The sequence below is a fragment of the Spodoptera frugiperda genome, chromosome 10, assembly GCF_023101765.2.
Source record: "Spodoptera frugiperda isolate SF20-4 chromosome 10, AGI-APGP_CSIRO_Sfru_2.0, whole genome shotgun sequence".
NCBI classification, from domain to species: domain Eukaryota; kingdom Metazoa; phylum Arthropoda; class Insecta; order Lepidoptera; family Noctuidae; genus Spodoptera; species Spodoptera frugiperda.
The window spans coordinates 4,535,857-4,553,413 of NC_064221.1; the positions used below are offsets into that span (position 1 = coordinate 4,535,857).

The window sequence follows — 17,557 nt, forward strand, 5'->3', positions numbered from 1 at the left end:
AACCACTTATTTTGCACCGAAATATCGACTGAGACATCTGTATCCTTAGTACGTGTTTGTTTTACATTTAAGGTAATCGAAACGAAAGCGCGTTCCGCGCTCCGATTGGTTGGTTTATTCGAATCGGCCAATCAGAACGTCGAATGCGTTCTCGTTTCTATTATTATTGATCGATAAACGTAAAGCAAACTCGTACTATGGTTACTAGTATTACAATGATGCTTATGTAACGTTTTTTCTTTAATCAGCATAGTTTTGTATTGTCACGCTTTACAGCACGTAATGCCACTGTACAAAGTAAATAAACTCTTCACTATGTGTGTTATGACCCGTATAATAGGGGAGAGCCTATTGCCATATGCTGGACACAATCCCAAACTCCATACTACTACTGAGATATTTTCGAAAATCCGAAAAAAAAATTCAGTAATACTTTGCCCCTGAACCCCTTGCCCGGTAGTCACACTTACGAGGGCGACCACTCGACCAACGAGGCAGTTTATTTTGTTAAGGCTTGTTAAGTACTAGTTATATTAAATGTATAATAATTATAGTAACTAAATATGTGTGTACAATGTCGCAGAGCCCGAGTGAACCAGCTAGTTTGCCTCCCGGCGTCGCGCGCAGTGTTCGCGTCGTGCTCGGACGACGGCACCGTGCGTCTGTGGGACGCCGCCAGGCTGCATACTCACGCGCATATCAACAGGTACTGCTTTATATCATTATTTACATATACTACATACTTCTGTATTCTAAAAAATAATTCATGGGTTGACGACATAACTCGAGTAGTTTCAATCAACTTTTTGCGAGTCCCAGACATGACTTGAAATTAGTTGAGTTAGACCCCGCCTCCACTTGCTTGTTGCGCTGCGTTGCGTTGTCGCAGTGTCATTTTTTCCGTATATTTTTTTATGACATGCCCCATTTGCCCGCAAGAAGTCCACAGCACAACGGACGAGCGGGGCCGGGGGCCTTACCTCGTCAGATAGTTACGTGTTTACCCGTACAACATAATTAAGTCAAGTTCTCCAAGATTTTGTAGGGTGTAGTAAGAAAATACTAACGAAAATGACATCTTTTAAGTTTTTGTGTTCATTGAAACTTAAATAATAACTTTGAAATAGTGTACTATGTTTATCACTACATAGTATAAAACAAAGTCGCTTTCTTTGTACCTATGTCGCTTTGTATGCTTAAAACTTTAAAACTACGCAACGGATTTTGGTGCAGTTTTTTTTAATAGATAGAGATGATTCAATAAGGTTTATATGTATAATACACGCATAATATATCACTATTGCACCCATGCGAAGCTGGGGCGGGTCGCTAGTACTATATAAAATATATTTATGAATGTTTCCAGATCGAAGTCGATGTACAATAGAAACGCGGGCCCCGTGGTGTCGCTGGCGGCGTGCGAGGCGGGCCAGTCGCTCGTCGCCGCCACGCAGGAGTCCGTCTTCGTACTACGGTCAGTATACTACAAGTTTACTATAGTATAGTTAACATCTCGCTGCAGACTCGGTCATAAACTCTAGACCAAACTCTAGTAAATGTCCTTTTGATGAAACAAGTGTAAAGAGTAGATGCCATTATGTGATTGTGCACTGTGGTAAATAGGCCTTGTCAATGATATTATAAGTAAAATGGTGTTAATAGTTTACAAGCATGAAGCAAATACAAAGAGGAGATGCCATAATATGATTGTTCATAGTGACACAAAAAAGGCCCTGCCTAATGATATTACAAGTAAAATGGTGTTAATAGTTTACAAGTGATAGTTACAATAGCAAAATCTTGTTTTTTTATTAATGTTGGTGTTTATTCTGTTGACATGCCTTATTAGTAATAAATAAATAAACAAATGCTAAAAAAGTGGCACATTAAAATGTGGACGATTGACAGTGTTTCTGTGCTATGGGACCGCTAGATGGAAAATAGAGAAGGGCGTAGTTTGTAACGTCCCGCGCATCAACCCGTACGCCAAGTTTCACGCATTATGTTAATGGGAAATCCAGTTATGACATCTACTCTTTGTATTGATGCTCTATGATCCTTTGTAAGTGCCATTTTAAGAATAATAAGATACAACTAAAACTTGTTCTATAAGTGTACTAAGACCGTTTCGAGGTTTCCAAACCAAATTGTATAAGCTGGTGGTACCTCCCTCTGTAAATTCCCAAAATATGATGACCAATATCCAATATATAATATATATTGTATTCATATATTTATTCTTTTGAGCTTGTGTTTTGACTTAGCATCAATCCGCTTCATTTCTCTGCACTACCCTATGGTTGACTGTTAGAGAATGCCTTAAGGCATTAAGTCCGCCATTCACTGTATTTGTGATGAAGTTTAAATAAATAAATACAATCCCCCTCCCCCCAGCGTGGACGGGTCGTCGTCCCGCATGTCCCTGTCGCAGGGCCGGCAGCTGGAGTCGGACGGGGACGACGCGCTGTGCGTGGCGGCGCCCGCGCATGGCAACGTCATCGCATACGCCACGCTCTTCGCCAACATCGTCGGATGGGACCTAAGGGCGCCCGGTATGTAGTGGGAGACTAGTGGTTTTTATTGATTTGACTGACTTTGTTGATTGTTTTGACTGACTGACGTGACTGACTCAGATCAATTACTTGACTGACTTTAATTTTGTTATATGTAAGGTAGTAAAAATGTCTACGCTCTCAATGCGAAATATCTATAATATACAAATATCAGCATATTAAACTTGTATAGTATTTTGATCTTAAAAATTATAATATTTATATCTTTATCTTTGAATTCATAACATGTATTAACGCAATGCGAAATAGGTAACTTGAAAAGTCGAAATCTATTCTTAGGTATTTTAGAGCTTTACCCTTATTTTTGAAATACAGTGAAACCTCGTTAAGTGAGACATCAAGGGACCTTCAAATTGGTATCACTTATAGAGGTATTCCACTAACCCAGTGTCTCAGATAACCAGGTATAAATACACATTTGTCTCATTTACAGAGGGTTCCATTAATTTAGGTGACCATATGGGTTATTTCAGATAAAGAGGTGTGATTTTTAAATAAAACAATGTGTTATATGCACATTATAAATGTTAAGAATAAGTAAATCAACAAACAAAAATATGTTGTCTCAGTTACTGAGGTTTATGCATTAAAATTCACTTGCTGTCTCAGTTATAGACGTAACTAAGATGATAAATGGAAAGAACGAATCCCAGTTACAGAGGGTTTTTTCCCACTAATAGAGGTAATTCAGTGCCAATGGGTAGGGACCTCAGTGTGAGTTCCATTTGTGGAGGTTTCTCACTTATCCAGGTCCCACTTAACCAAGTTTCACTGTATTACATAAATATTTAGCAATTTTTTTACGCATGTATGAAAAGTTGCATATATTTGATGTATAAAAAATTGCGAAAATATATTTACTACTTTTATTATACTTACTAGTTATTAAATTAACGAAATGTATATTATTGTAATAAAAATTGCTCCGCCCTAACAATGTGGTATGTACTGTGCTAGTAGTATAAGTATGTACATAGTGCAATAAATGAATAAAATAGTTAAATAAATTTTCCCTGGTCAGGTAACGCGTGGAAGCTACAAGGCGACCTGAAGCAGGGCGTGACGACGTGCCTGTACGCCGACCCCACCGGGTACCTGGCCGTGGGCACCTCCAGCGGCGCCATCTGCGTCTGGGACCTGCGGTTCCATTTACCCATCACTTCCGTCAGACATCCTAACTGTGAGTACTTTTGTAAAGATTATTGTATTACTATTTATGTATTTCTTTCTGATTATGAAAGCCACTTATACTTGATAGTAATCTGTTTTTAAATATTTTGTATTGAATAGGTATGATGACTGGGTCAAAAATAAATTATTACAATAAAATATTCAAAAATAATCACACTCTCATTCATAAATTGTAGAACTACTTAACTACTCTTTTTCGATTTTGTCTAGCTTTTCTAGAAATAAGTCTGCTATTTGACGTCAAATACTTAGGACGTCATAATAGAGTATTTCATACAAAGTTCACAGAAAATATCATTTTTGACGTTTTGAAAAAAGTATTGAATTTGACTAGTAGGAAACATGCCTATTCCTAAGTAATTTATTTGTATGATAGCAAAAAAAAGTTGTGATTTCAAATATGTAAACGCTTCTTTATTCTCCTGTTCAGTTTGTCTTATTGCGTCGCAATGTACATAAACGACATTTTGTTGTGTTTGTTGATAATAACAACATTGTCCCCCTCCCCCCAGCGGAGCGCGTCCGTCGCATAGTGGGCGGCGGGTGCGCGGGCGCGGTGTGGGTGGCGGGCGAGCGCGACGCGGCGGCCTGGTCGCTGGAGTCCACGCAGCGCACCGCCGCGCTCTGGACCTGCACCAACTCGCTGCAGCCGCTGCAATACACGCCTGTTGTACGTACCACTTGTGTATTTAGACCTCAAACTTTAAGCTAAATGTCAGTCGATCAAATCATTTCTTTATTCATTAATTTATTTTTTCTTGATGACAACCGAGTTTCCAATACAAAACTTGTCGACTATTCTGCCAGTGTCAAGTGGTGACGGCAGATTATGAACCGTCGAACTTTAACTTTATGGTAGTTATATTGTAACTTGCGTGAGACTTACTGAATTAATTATTATGTTATCGACTTACTCACGTATTTGTTTGACGAGGAACTCGACTAGTAGCATTCCGCGACACACGACGCGGCTATTGTCCCTCTAGCATGGCTTGAAACTAGTCGAGTTCCTCGTGAAACAATTACGTGAGTAAGCCGATAACATAATAATTAATTAATAGTAGTTGTTAGTAAAAGATCAATTCATAAATCGATCTACAAACCTATACCAGTCAGTCTAATTAGTTTTATATGATGTTCAAATCAGTAAAATACGACATGTAATTCCCCAGGCCTCTCAGTACATAAGCTCAATATACTGCGGCACCCGCGAGGGCAACCGCTTCGTGGTGACGGGCGGCTCCGACCAGAGGCTGCGCTACTGGGACCTGGAGCACCCTGAGGACTCTTATATACTGCTGCATGCGCATAATGACGCGTTGAAAAACTCGCCCGGGGCGCTTAAATACAGGTAATTAACTCTTAGCTATGTTCGTATGAGCTGCGGACAACGTAACAGGGGCCTTAGTCTGCTATTACAATTGTGTCAGAATGGTCGAACATTGAGCAGTGCAAGAGGGACGGAGCTATACAATTGTAATAGCAGACTAAGGCCCCAGGTTACCGGGGCTCCGGCTAAAAGCAGAAGGAACGGGGTGGTTTTCAGTCAGTAGGAGTCTGACACTCGCTCTCGCCGCCTCGTTCAAGGCGTGTCATTGGATAATTTCCCGTCTCAAATAAAGCTATGTTCTTGATGTTTGTTTATTTTTTACACACTTACACTATGTAGAGATCTGTCCCTCCTTTGTATATCTATTTCTTTTGCCTGTGATTGTGTCTATTAGTTAGTTAATCCAATTTTTTGATTTCTTGATTATTATCATCCAAAGTTTGTATAGTACTCTATATTCTTTTATACATATCTTAATTTAAATCTTTTATCAGAAAAGATATCATTGTTGGGTAAGAAAAAAAGGATAGTGGTTTTCTTTTTCCCTAAATTTATTTTTCTTCCATCCATCCATCCATTCACATACAACCGTTTCAACGATTCAAAAAACTTCACTATAATTCCAGGAGCCGAATAATAGATGGCACCACAGTGATACAAGAATGTTGCAAGCTCAACCCTTCGACTCCGGCTTCAATGCCAGATGACAACATATATAGGAGTGTGGAGTCCAGGTCGTTCTACCATACGGCGCCCATCACAGACCTTACGGTGGTCGAAGGAAGCAAGCCGTATCTAGTCAGCGCTTCGGCAGACGGCGTTATCAATGTGTGGAAATAGGAGTTATTTTAAGTGATTTGCTGGTAAGAAAATGTGATTTTTTGTATTTGATGAATTATTGTGAGTGTATGTTTGTGTGTTTTTGCTGGTATAGTTGAAGCATTGACTGCCGAAAGAAAACTGTTGAAGGTAAATCCTTGACTAAGCGTCGGTAACTGGTATCCGGCGTTGCGGTTAATTTGTTTGGTTTTGATGAGTTAAAGGATATATAGGTAGGGATGTGATGATAAGAGGCTGGTTTTTGCAAAATTGACGGATTCTATTTTATTTTTTGAATGCGTGTGCGTGTATCTATGATGCTCTTCATTCTCTGAACCCTTAGTACGAGTTTCCTTTACGTTTAAAGTAATCGAAAAGAGAGCGTGTTCGGCGCTCTGATTGATTGGTTTATTAGCGTATATTACGTAAAGCAAATTCGTACTAAGGGTAATGTATACCTATTTATTTATGATTTATTGACAAAACCTTTACCAGACATCAGCGAAATTGTAAGCAGTAATAACTATGTAAACAAAATGACAGCAAAAAATAAATATTAATATTTATATATATATTATTTGACCCTAAAAATTAAACAAACTCACACACAATTCGATATTGTTTTAGACTATTGGAAAGAAAGTAATGTATTTGACATGCATATATCGTTTCTATCGTGTAGGAATTGGACTTCCCATGTTAAACTGCATATGTCTAGATTAGGAACTTTTTTATATTTTGTTTAATGGACTTGTACTACGCAACTGGATTTGCGTAGTATGACCATTGGCTGGTCTTGATAACCTATTTATCGATAGATTGGGCTACTAGAGAGAGCTCATAATAATATGAAATGTACCTCTTCTGTATCTATAACCCTCGAATTCTATTCACCCCGTTTTACCGTATTGTATTTTTGTAATAACTATCGCGAGACAAACTAAATTAACTACAAATCACGGTTTACTCAAGTACATTAATAGAGAAAAGCTCTACTAGTTTCGAGTTACAGAGGAACTCTTAATCATGACCAGCGTCCCTACGCGTTGTATGCCCATCGCACCCTCTGCCGGCAAAAACGCGCGTTGTGCTCCACCTCTGATCGCGGGTGCGATGATGTTATGACGCTCGATAGGTTCACCAACGACGTAGATAGGTGCGTTTCCCGAGTCGGCACACAGTCAGTATTACACGTAACGCAACTAGTAGAGCTTAACTCCATTAGTGTACGTTAGTAAACCGTGATTTTTACTTAAAATTTATTGTGTCAAAATTCTTTCTATATTGACAAAGGTTATTGAGACTGGCCATATATATGACTCTAAAATGATGTGACCGGTCATTTATTTTGATCGTTATGTGAAATTTAAAATAAATGTAGGAATAATGCGGCTGAAACCGCGCGGCAAAATTAAGTATGTTCATTAACTTAGGGATTGCGATTATGCTCAACAGATGGCGTTAGTGAGACGTAAGATGCTTTTATAATCTGTTAATCAAACGTATGTTTAAAAACGTTGACTAATGCTTTACGGCCCGTTTCATATCCTGTTCGTCCGTAGAATGTTTTAATAAATAATTTTAAAATAGCTTTTTAAATAATGCAACTAATGATTATAATAAAATACTCCATACATTGAGACTGGTCGTTGAGCATTAGTAAATGTTACTATAAAAAAATATACCGTATGGAGAAACCTCTTATGACTTAATTTAAACCACATATTTGTTATCACCTTGGCTGACAATATACGAAAAAAGGAGCGAAAAAGCCTAGTAGGTAAGCCAAAAAGTGCATTAATCTCTTTGAGCTAATTTGGACACTCTTTATAAATACAGCATCGCAACAGCCTCGCCACATGTCCCTAACATTCCTAGACAACCTACAATATTACAGTTCTTCTGTGATCAAGAAACTAGTTTTCGTTGAAATATTGGGTTTGGATGATTACTACTTGTAGTTTCATTTAAGTCATATGAGTGATCTCCATACTGTATTACGTCCCACTGACGATGGCGCCTCTATTCGTAGAATACCCTAATGAAGCGGCTAATGCATAGAGTTATTTAGATTTTTATCTGTGATCCTGCTTTTTTACGATATAAGCTTTGTTATTTTTGTGTATAAAATTAATTGGTGGACGAAAAATTAAGGCACTCACTATTTTTATCATTAATATTCAACATCACATAAAAAAATGAAATTTGGACGTCCTCATGCTTTTTGGAAAATCAGTTATGTGGCTTAATTTTATTGTCCACCAGTTTATTTCATGTCAGGTTTTATTTTTCAAAGTGGCGATATTTTACTCTATACTCAGCACAAATAATATTGTCATACTGGCTGACCGTTGAGGCGGTACATTATTTTTCTCACATTTTAAACCTGTCTAGAATTCCACAAATAATGTAAGACCAAAGTAGCGAAATCGGTCTGGCCCTTTTCGAGTTTTAGCGAGACTTGTGTTGATCAATAATTAATTTTGCTTTTATTTGCCCAAAAGGTCATCATATAGTTTTTCATATTGTATCTTAGTTTCGATTGCGTCCTGTCACTAAAATTAATTCGAAAATGTGTAACTAACCTAGCGGGTTTCCTCAATGAGCACGATTAGGAACGGGGTGGTTTATAGTCAGTAAGAGTCTGATACTCCCTCTCACCAACCAAGGCGGCAGAAGTCATTGGATTATTCCCCCCCCCCAACATCAATTACACTAACTATCTACAGTAACATGATTAAAATATCGCTAAAATGAAAAGTAAAACCTTCTTTTTTACAGTCAATATAGATAATTTTGAAAGAAAACGACTGAATATAATTGTATCAAATGTATATTTAATAGTATAATTAATAAATCCTTACATAATAAATACCTAATTATAAAATTCGTGGATAATATTTCAGTACGATGTTTGTTTTGGGACCCGTTTCGAGCTTGAAAGTGTTCGGGGTACCACGAAACAAACAGTTTGTACGTAATAATTATTGTAGTTGGTAAGATTCTATTTTTGCATAATAAAAATGTTATGAGTATTTTTGTTGCTTTATTTATAAAGAAGAAAAAGGTATGTATATCCCATATTCAATGTGGCAAGGTGTAGTAGTAGAGTAATAAGAGTGGTGTAAGCATCGTGTGACATGCCACAAATATTTCTATGTCCAAGCGCATCGAATCGTCTTTCCAAAACTGAACATAACAAATTCACCTTAACTTCACAGCGTAACGCACCCATTACTTCTGAGATTTTAAAAAGGCGCAATCACGCGCAGACGCGAAATTCGAAGAATGCGCTTTGACTCTGCTCTTGTATGAACTGACCTTAAGGTAAGCAACCAGTTTAATATAATTTTCTTAAAAATATAAATAACAATTTGAAAGGGAATATAAATAACAATTTGAATTTTAGATCTCATATCTTTACTTCTTTCTGGATTAACAAACATTTTCGAGAAAATATCCTGTAGAACATTAAATGAAAAAGACTGCTCAAAGTAATGCAATTTACTTACACAATAACTCCTTAAAACTAAAGACAAAATACAACAATGAATTGATTACAACACAATATAATAATACAATACTAATTCATCCATAATAATTTTGTTCTGAAAACATATTTGTGCGTAAAACCCGCCAAGATTCGCAGCCATATTGAAAAGGTGCGAGAAGGACAGCGAATACTATAGTATGGGGATCAAAACAGTCTTTATTGCTATCCCATTCTAAAGACACGAAGCTTAGCGGAAAATATTTACGTCATATGACCTAAACTATCACAGATAATAATAAGAATTCAATCGAGAATTATATTCTAAAGGGCTTCTTATATTCAACTTCTTATTTCAGCTCTGAAAACACTTTCTTTCTTCTAGGAGTTATAATTAAAAGATTTAATGATAGATCTTCCAAACATTATAAATAGTTGTACAAAAAACCACCTTATTGACTAAAGAGAATATTATTTTACTGAAGGTTTACAACGGCTAATGAAACACTTAAATGCACAGAGAAATGATCTAATCCACCTACATACAAACTGCAGAAACACTAGTCAAATGCAATAAAACAAGTCAAAATGTATAAGGACTGACAAAATGTGAATGAGGGGCCTTAGTAGGTATGAGTTTACGTTTAACGAGATCGAAACGAGAGCGCGTTCGGAACTGTGATTGGCCGGCTCGAATAAACCAACTAATCACAACACCGAACGCGCTCTGTCTCTTTTCGATCTTGTTAAACGTAAAGTATAATCGTACTAAGGCCCCAAATATCTGCAGCTGGAAATCCCAGTCAGTAAAGCACTACACTAGGCTACTAACTGTGACAAATAGATATGTGCTGTTGATTGTTTATGGAGTCAGGATCCTCAGCAATGAGGGCTTGATGGTGAAGATGGTAGACATACTGCTGTACTCAGAGTCATTTAATGGTTACTTAACCTAGTCCTTAGCAATTGTTTTCGATACAAAATCGCTACCTACTAAGGGATAATTAAAGTAATCATTAAATGCCTCTGAGTACGGCAGTTTGACCCATAAGTCCGGCTATCATATGGATAAACCGTACACAATAATGATATTCTACATCAATACATAATGCTTCGACTTATAAATAAATAAATCACAGTTAAAATCACAGATCGATCTCAAATAACGTGCAATACTAGCTTTTATTACAGAGATAAATTCGCGATTTAATCCTAGGACAATGTACTTATAGGTTATAAGTCAAATATCTTAAGAAGGACCTATTAAATACTACATTTTATGCAGTGCCGGATAAAGCCGACGCGGGGCTCGTAGCAAATGTGAACGTGGTTTTAGTATATGGTTTTTGAAGTCGGTTTTTTGATAATTTGGACACCGGCATGGGCGCGGGGCCCATAGTATTTGTTGCCTCCTCCTATATGGCTAATCCGGCACTAATTTTTATGTTTCTTCTACTTAACCACCATTAATAGTAAATATCAGTTTTTGCATGTATTATTATGACCTACACATGTTTTGGCAAATAAAACGATCTTTCTGCTGCACTCAGAGACATTTAATGATTACTTAAACTATTCCTTAGTAATGATTTTGTATCGAAAACACTTACTAAGGACTGGGTTAAGTAATCATTAAATAACTCTGAGTACGGGGTTAAATCGTTTAAAGTAATCGAAAAGAGAGCGCGTTCGGCTCTCTGATTGACCAGCTCCAAGTTAACCAACCAATCAGAGCGCCGAACGCACTTCTTTCATTCGTTCAACGTAAAGCATCATAGTCTCATACTAAGCATACTGTGTGCCAAACGCGGTCTCATTTCCATCTCATTAAACATAAAACAAACTCGTACGAAACCCTAAGTAAAAACCAATAGACACTACATTGATTAAAACTTAACTTCAGGAGTATCTTCAAGCAGTTTCTCAAGATCCATGCCCTCAAACTTGGGGTCTGATTTGTTGGCTGCGGTAGCAATGAAGAGTTCCTTCAGTAACTCCAGTTCTTTGGTCAACCGTTTGGTGGTGTCTTCCAGTTGTTGGTTCTCTTCCTTAAGTCGCTTCACTCGGGAGAATGTGTCCTGTGTCTGCTGCTTGGACTTCACTCTGCTCTTTTTAACTGCCTGTAAAATTAAATATGGTATTTTGAGTGGGTTTTTTTTAATTCGGAGCTTATTCATGGAAGATGGAATGCTGGTTTTTTTTTGTGGAATATGAAGCAAACGAGCAGATGGATAACCTGATGGTAAGTGATAATTTTGAGCTACCTAAAGTTATTTAAAAGATAAGATTAAGTTATATTTTGTACAAATTGGAAATAAAAATATTTTTGTTTTTGGACACCCACAACACCAGAGGTGCGTTGCCAATTCAAAATTATATAGATTATTATTTATTACTTGACTGTAGCAATAAGAATGTTGTATGTTTTAAAAATGAAAAGTAACATTATCAAACCGCAAGATGATTCACAGTTGCAATGTTATATGAAACAGGAATGTTATTTATAACCAGAAAGTATGTACTATGTAGGTAGTTTGGTATGAGATAAAACACATAAAAGTTTCATCATCCCATAAGTCCAGCGGCATCAATTAGCAAGTTTATGGTGCAAGAAGAATTAATATTAAACTTGTTTATTTTTTTATTTGGTATATTTATATTAGTTCTCCACGGACTCTTGGTACAATATTAAGGTACAAGGCAGTACCAGATAGTCATTCATATTTTCAAATACATTTTAAGTCTTTATTTCAAAAGCTTCTATCACAGAGGCAATGTTTATGTCAGTATTGCAATTATTGCATCACCTTGCAAAGTGTAAATAATTGAATCATAACATGTTGCTCAACTTTATAATGGAAAGGATAATTAAAAAAAAAATAACTATTCAAATTGGACCAGTAGTTCTGGAGATAGTGTGGTCAAACAATCAAACTCTTCAGATTTATATTAATATTAAAGTGAAATTATGCTTATAATTAACTGGAGATATTTTATGTATCTGTTTGTGTGTATGGGTACATCTTTTGGAATATAATATGTTCTACTTTCTTTTTAGAGAATATAGAAGTTTATGAGCCCATCTGACAGTGACACTGGTTGGAAAGTTAGCGTAACAAAAATTAAATTAGTTTTATAGACAAAGAAGTTCTAACGAAGTTTTACCATCAAGTGCCACCTACGAGCGACAAGTATATGTTTATAATGTTCTATTTGAAATAAAATTTATAGACAAAAGAGTTCTTATGGAGTATTGTAATCAAGTGCCACTAATGAGAGACAGGTAGATGTTTCTTACATTCTATTTAAAATACTGACCTCATTATTTCTCTCCCTCTTCTTCCTGTACTCCTCATCATCCTCATCTCCACTGACTCCTCGCCGTCCTCGCTTAACGGGTGGCATGTCTAAGAACTCGTCCAAATCGAATAATGTCATCAAATTGCTTAGTAAAACCGCTGCGAAATCTTCTCGCAAAGCTTTTAAACACTTTTGTTACACTTCTGTAAGGATAATAGAAAGAGTTTAAGTAAAAATTTACTTAGAAACTTTGTGAAGTTTATATGAAATTATGACGCAACATTTATTAAATATTTTAAATCAATTTTATCATTGTTAAACTTACCAATTGGAATATTTACACGTATTTGTTGATTATGAGTCTTAATTGATTAGACTTGTGAAGAAAATAATTGATTTTGATTTAGTTAATTCAATTATTTCACTTGTAAACAACACACGAGTTTCGCCTTGAATCGGAATGGAAATGATTGTGTACTTGTGATTTTGTGACTTGAATGAAATTTCATCAGCCTGACTACTAATGTTGCCAATTTATAATTGAATACACCCAAAAACGAATGTTCTGTTTATATATATTGTTTAATAAAAATCTCTTTAAATAACTGTTTATGAACAAAATATATTGTTAAGTAATGAGTTAAAATGTTTTATGATCAAATGTCCGATGTTTCTTGTCATTTGAAAAAAATATTTTAGTTTTTGTATGATAATTTGTATAAAATTACCCTTGACTTTGGGAAATTGCGGGAATTCCCCCGTATTTACATTTTAGCCATCTGTCAAAATTTTTTTTTTAATAATAGTAGGTATGTTATTGTCTTATTTTTATTAAAAATGTTTTAGGTACAACTGATTTAATACTATATAATAAAAAGCCATTTACGAATTGATTTAATGGTTACAACTCTTCTTACAAATGTTCTTATAATATACCACAGATGGCGTTAACCAATAAAAAATAATATTAAAATTTGATTAAAATTGAATAAACTAATAAATGAAAATGTATTTTCAGTAAATTATAAACTTTAGTTTATTGAGCAATACCTATTTAAATAGGGTTCAAAGATTTGAGCGTAGAGGTATCTTATCACTTCTATAAAATAAAACAAGTTTCCTTTGTAAAGTTGATATTTATTTTATTTAAGTAAAATTCTATTATTATTAATAATTGGTGTATAGTTTACTAACAATGACATGAAACAGCATTACAAGTTTAAATTAAATTAGATTTTATATCTATAAATACCATAGAAAAAAGTAATTAGACTTTGTAGGAAGGAACTTATTCATATATTAAAAAAAATAAAAACTCAAACTAGGTACTTAGGTTTTAATTCCAATTAATGAAATGAATGAATTTTATTATTATCATATCAAAATTCTATATTGTTGTTATAATTGTAGTAAGTAATTAAATAAAACCATAGACATCATGTTCATATCTTTTTATTTCCTTCAATTAACAATATTTTAAAATATATTTTTCAAGAATATTTTTTTTTATATAATCAATCAGTTTTGTGCAGTTTCTCTTAGGAATATTTTTACTACTGTGTGGACATAATTTCTCAATAACTACTGTACTTATTAACAGTGGAATAAAGTAAATAATATTGAAACAATACATATAAACATTGACACTTATATACTATATATTGTACTCATACATAATTGTAACAAAACAATAGTAATTAAAATAAAGAATTACATTATAAAAGGTTTAATTATATCAGAATACTAAATAAATGCTTTATTTTATTTCAACAAACACAGGGGACAAAATATTAAGACAGATATAATGATTATAATAACACAAAGTACTTTTTTTAAACCCTGTACACTCTTCAAAAGGTATTTTCCAACTTCATTAATTTATAGATTGGTGGCAAGTATTCACAAGATTTAGCTAATGTTCAATTCCAATTTAACTCAAAATTCACCTGAGATAATCTTTAGATGTAATTAAAGAATAGATAATTAATTCTATATATTCTTTTTTTATAAATTCAAGTTCACTGTGGTATTTTGTAAGATTGTGAAATTCAAATGTAACTATAAAATATTCTAGCAATTAAGTTTCCAATCAGACTGAACAGGGCTTACATAACGAACATAGAATATACATAACAAATATGCTTATATTTAGCTTTATCTACGCAACAAAACGCGTATTTACTTTCGTGACATAAACATGATAACAATACAGATAAGCAATATAATTTGCAAGTCACACAGATAAAAAATAATGGGTGACAATCATCAACTAACAACGCTGTTTTAACATTAAATATGTACTTTTCAAATAATATCTGTCATCAGATTATTGACATAGCTAAATAGCTATCTGTGATTAATGATTTCAACTTATAAACAAACAAATTTTATGTACATACTTTAGAAAACTAAATATTTAACAGATTAATTTCATTGAAGTGAACAATAGTATATTATATGATACACATTCTAATGTATTTATGTGTCATATTAAAAAAATTTGCAAAATTTCAACCCATTATGACCTAAAGAAACAAATAAAATTCATGAATTATCACATAAATATACCTATGTCAACAATAACATGAAAAACAGAACTGTACTACATAAAACACATGATTAAATTGTACATAAATATAATATATCCGCCGGGTATGACATACCTCTCCATAATAGTATACATAGTATACAATATACTAGATTAGGCACTATGTACTTACAACCTTTTGACCCAAGTCATATCTCGCAGCTCAAATGCGAGTTGTTAAGTTTTTTTCCATTAATACTGGTTGATAGCACATAATATTTCATAATTTCTTTCTAATTGAGCCACAGAACACTGAATAACAATTCTATCAATCCTGCGATCACTCTCACTGTATTTTTCTATTAAAATCACTAGAAACGGCAAGTTCGTTTGATTTAAAAACTATTTCTTGTCATCCGGTATATCCTCTAATAGTTTGTCGAGGTCTATGCCATCAAACTTCGCGTTGGGTGTGTTCGACGCATGTGCTAGGAACAGTTCTTTCAAAAACTGGAGTTCTTTTGTTAGTGTCTTGACTTTTTCTTCAAGCATTTGGTTTTCAGCCTTCAATTTATTGACTCGTGTAAAAGTTTCTTGTGTCCTCTGTTTAGACTTAAATCTGCTCTTTTTAACTGCCTGTAAACAAGAAAGATATTGTTATCTTAAAACATGAATACTTTAAAAACTCAATGTTGTTATTGCATCGCTTATCACTAGTGGTAAACAATAAAAATGACGCAAATTCTTCAACTGTACCATTCTCAATCAAAAATAGAAACACGCTAGCACTTCACACTCCACAGAATTCACTAGAATCACAAGCACAACATTTCGACTATAAAACATAAAACTAAAAGAATACTATGAAAAATATATTCTAAAATTAATGCTAATAGAAGAGGGATGTACGCCCTGCGGTGCCATTTTGAAATAAACAATACTATGATAGAAACTCAAACAGATATATAGTAGAAATGTTGCATAATGATTACGGTTAATATAAAGGAAATTGCACAATCTTTTTTACAAAGACCTGAGTACCCAGAACTACTCTGCTGAATAACAGATAAGGCTGTTATGCTAAGTAATTTATGTTCAAAAAAGTCCAGCACAGAAGTAGGTTGGATTGTTTCACAATATTTTTTTTTTCTGCCAATCGTTAATGGTTATTTTATGATTTCCTCATTCGAAATGTAGTTGGGGTAAAACCAGATATAAAAAATGTGTATCTTTTATTGTAACTGATTTATAAAATGAAAATGTAGATACTTTAGCACATTATGAAGTAAATATCACTTGATAAATGTTTTCAATTTCTATTCAAGTAGATGATAAGCAAAGAAGTTCAATTAAAAATGCTCTCTCTACATTCTTTTTCTTTTAGCAAGAGATAACTGTTTTGAAGCAGTCAGGAAAAGTGAGTGGCCAGTATCAGGAACTGAATGTGTGGTGGTTTTCAAAGCATAGGATCAGAACTAGTTATCATTTTCACTCCTATGTAAATTATATTTCTCTCAGATTATACTCAGCCTTTCTCTATTATATTATATTGCATATATTTTTGTGGTCAGCAATAAGCACACAGTCTTCTAAGGGCCCTATAATACCAGTAAACTCTATGCACCTAAATTAACTGTGTTACTGTTTAGTAATATAAATACAACTTTACCTCATTATTTCTGTCACGTTTCCGTCTATACTCATCATCCTCATCGTCAGCGTCACTGACTCCTCGTCTCCCGCGCTTGGTTGGAGCCATATCGAAGAACTCCTCAAGCTCGTCTAATATCATCAAACTGCTTCTACGACAAACGCCGCTCTGCGCTCTTAAAATTCACTTTAGTTTACTTTCAACACACTTTTGAAGGTTTAAGAGGGATGTTACTAGCGCTGCGACAATATGTTACTGTTTTTTCCAGAAATTTGTGACGCACTGATCGATGTGATACTTTTACTTTTAAAACTATTTACTGTAGCTGTCGAAATGTCTTTCAGTCTTTTTCCTAGGAAGTTCCTTTAATTTATCTATCTTATGTCACTAGATTTCAAAACAAAAACAACAATAACACGTTTGCAAGCTGCTCATAAAATTACTCAGCTCTTGATGCGTAATACTCGAACACAAACATAAAAATAGATTTCGTTGAATGAAGAGTGAAGTTTAATAAAATGTGTCAGTCCATTGACGTCATTCGTGAAGTGGTTGACGTCAGTAACCATAGATAATAGATTGTAAAAACACGTCCATTTCTTTTCATACAAATAAAGTAAATAAATTAATGAACAGAAATCATTGGATAAAGGCAACTTAATTTTTGTTATGTAAA

The 17,557-nt window shown here is 34.4% G+C and overlaps 2 protein-coding genes across 5 annotated transcripts in view; one reads left to right on the top strand and one right to left on the bottom strand.

The window, feature by feature from the left end:
* The window catches only part of LOC118277362 (phosphoinositide 3-kinase regulatory subunit 4), a 69,614-nt gene that overhangs the window by 17,256 nt on the left and 34,801 nt on the right, over nucleotides 1–17,557 (top strand). For 2 of the 3 annotated variants that reach the window (XM_035596123.2, XM_035596124.2), the window contains 7 exons: nucleotides 584–706; nucleotides 1,367–1,474; nucleotides 2,395–2,552; nucleotides 3,595–3,753; nucleotides 4,277–4,434; nucleotides 4,937–5,115; nucleotides 5,721–8,948. In XM_035596123.2, the coding sequence (XP_035452016.2) occupies nucleotides 584–706; nucleotides 1,367–1,474; nucleotides 2,395–2,552; nucleotides 3,595–3,753; nucleotides 4,277–4,434; nucleotides 4,937–5,115; nucleotides 5,721–5,934 (1,099 nt within the window). In that variant the 3' untranslated portion in view covers nucleotides 5,935–8,948. Of the gene's footprint in view, nucleotides 1–583; nucleotides 707–1,366; nucleotides 1,475–2,394; nucleotides 2,553–3,594; nucleotides 3,754–4,276; nucleotides 4,435–4,936; nucleotides 5,116–5,720; nucleotides 8,949–17,557 lie in introns of those variants that run through there. The other variant, XM_050696420.1, reaches the window with a different exon arrangement.
* LOC118277514 (CCAAT/enhancer-binding protein gamma-like) lies at nucleotides 8,729–17,407 on the bottom strand. Of its 2 annotated transcripts, XR_007705695.1 has the most exons (3): nucleotides 16,900–17,407; nucleotides 10,449–11,523; nucleotides 8,729–10,323 (listed from the first exon to the last, which is right to left on the bottom strand). XR_007705695.1 is itself a non-coding variant. In XM_035596345.2 (2 exons), exons 1-2 carry the CDS (start codon nucleotides 17,020–17,022, stop codon nucleotides 15,633–15,635), a joined length of 357 nt encoding a protein of 118 aa, XP_035452238.1. In that variant the 5' UTR covers nucleotides 17,023–17,391; the 3' UTR covers nucleotides 14,140–15,632. The 2 variants fall into 2 exon arrangements, 1 of the variants encoding a protein (XP_035452238.1); XM_035596345.2 differs by lacking the exons at nucleotides 8,729–10,323; nucleotides 10,449–11,523 and adding an exon at nucleotides 14,140–15,866 and having other exon boundaries at nucleotides 16,900–17,391.

What these genes read in the sequence shown, in the direction of transcription:
- LOC118277514 (XM_035596345.2), bottom strand. Translation starts at nt 17,022, where the DNA reads ATGATATTAGACGAGCTTGAGGAGTTCTTCGATATGGCTCCAACCAAG. An exon ending in AACGTGACAGAAATAATGAG is followed by an intron (nt 15,867 to 16,899) that starts GTAAAGTTGTAT and finishes TCTTGTTTACAG; the next exon opens with GCAGTTAAAAAGAGCAGATT.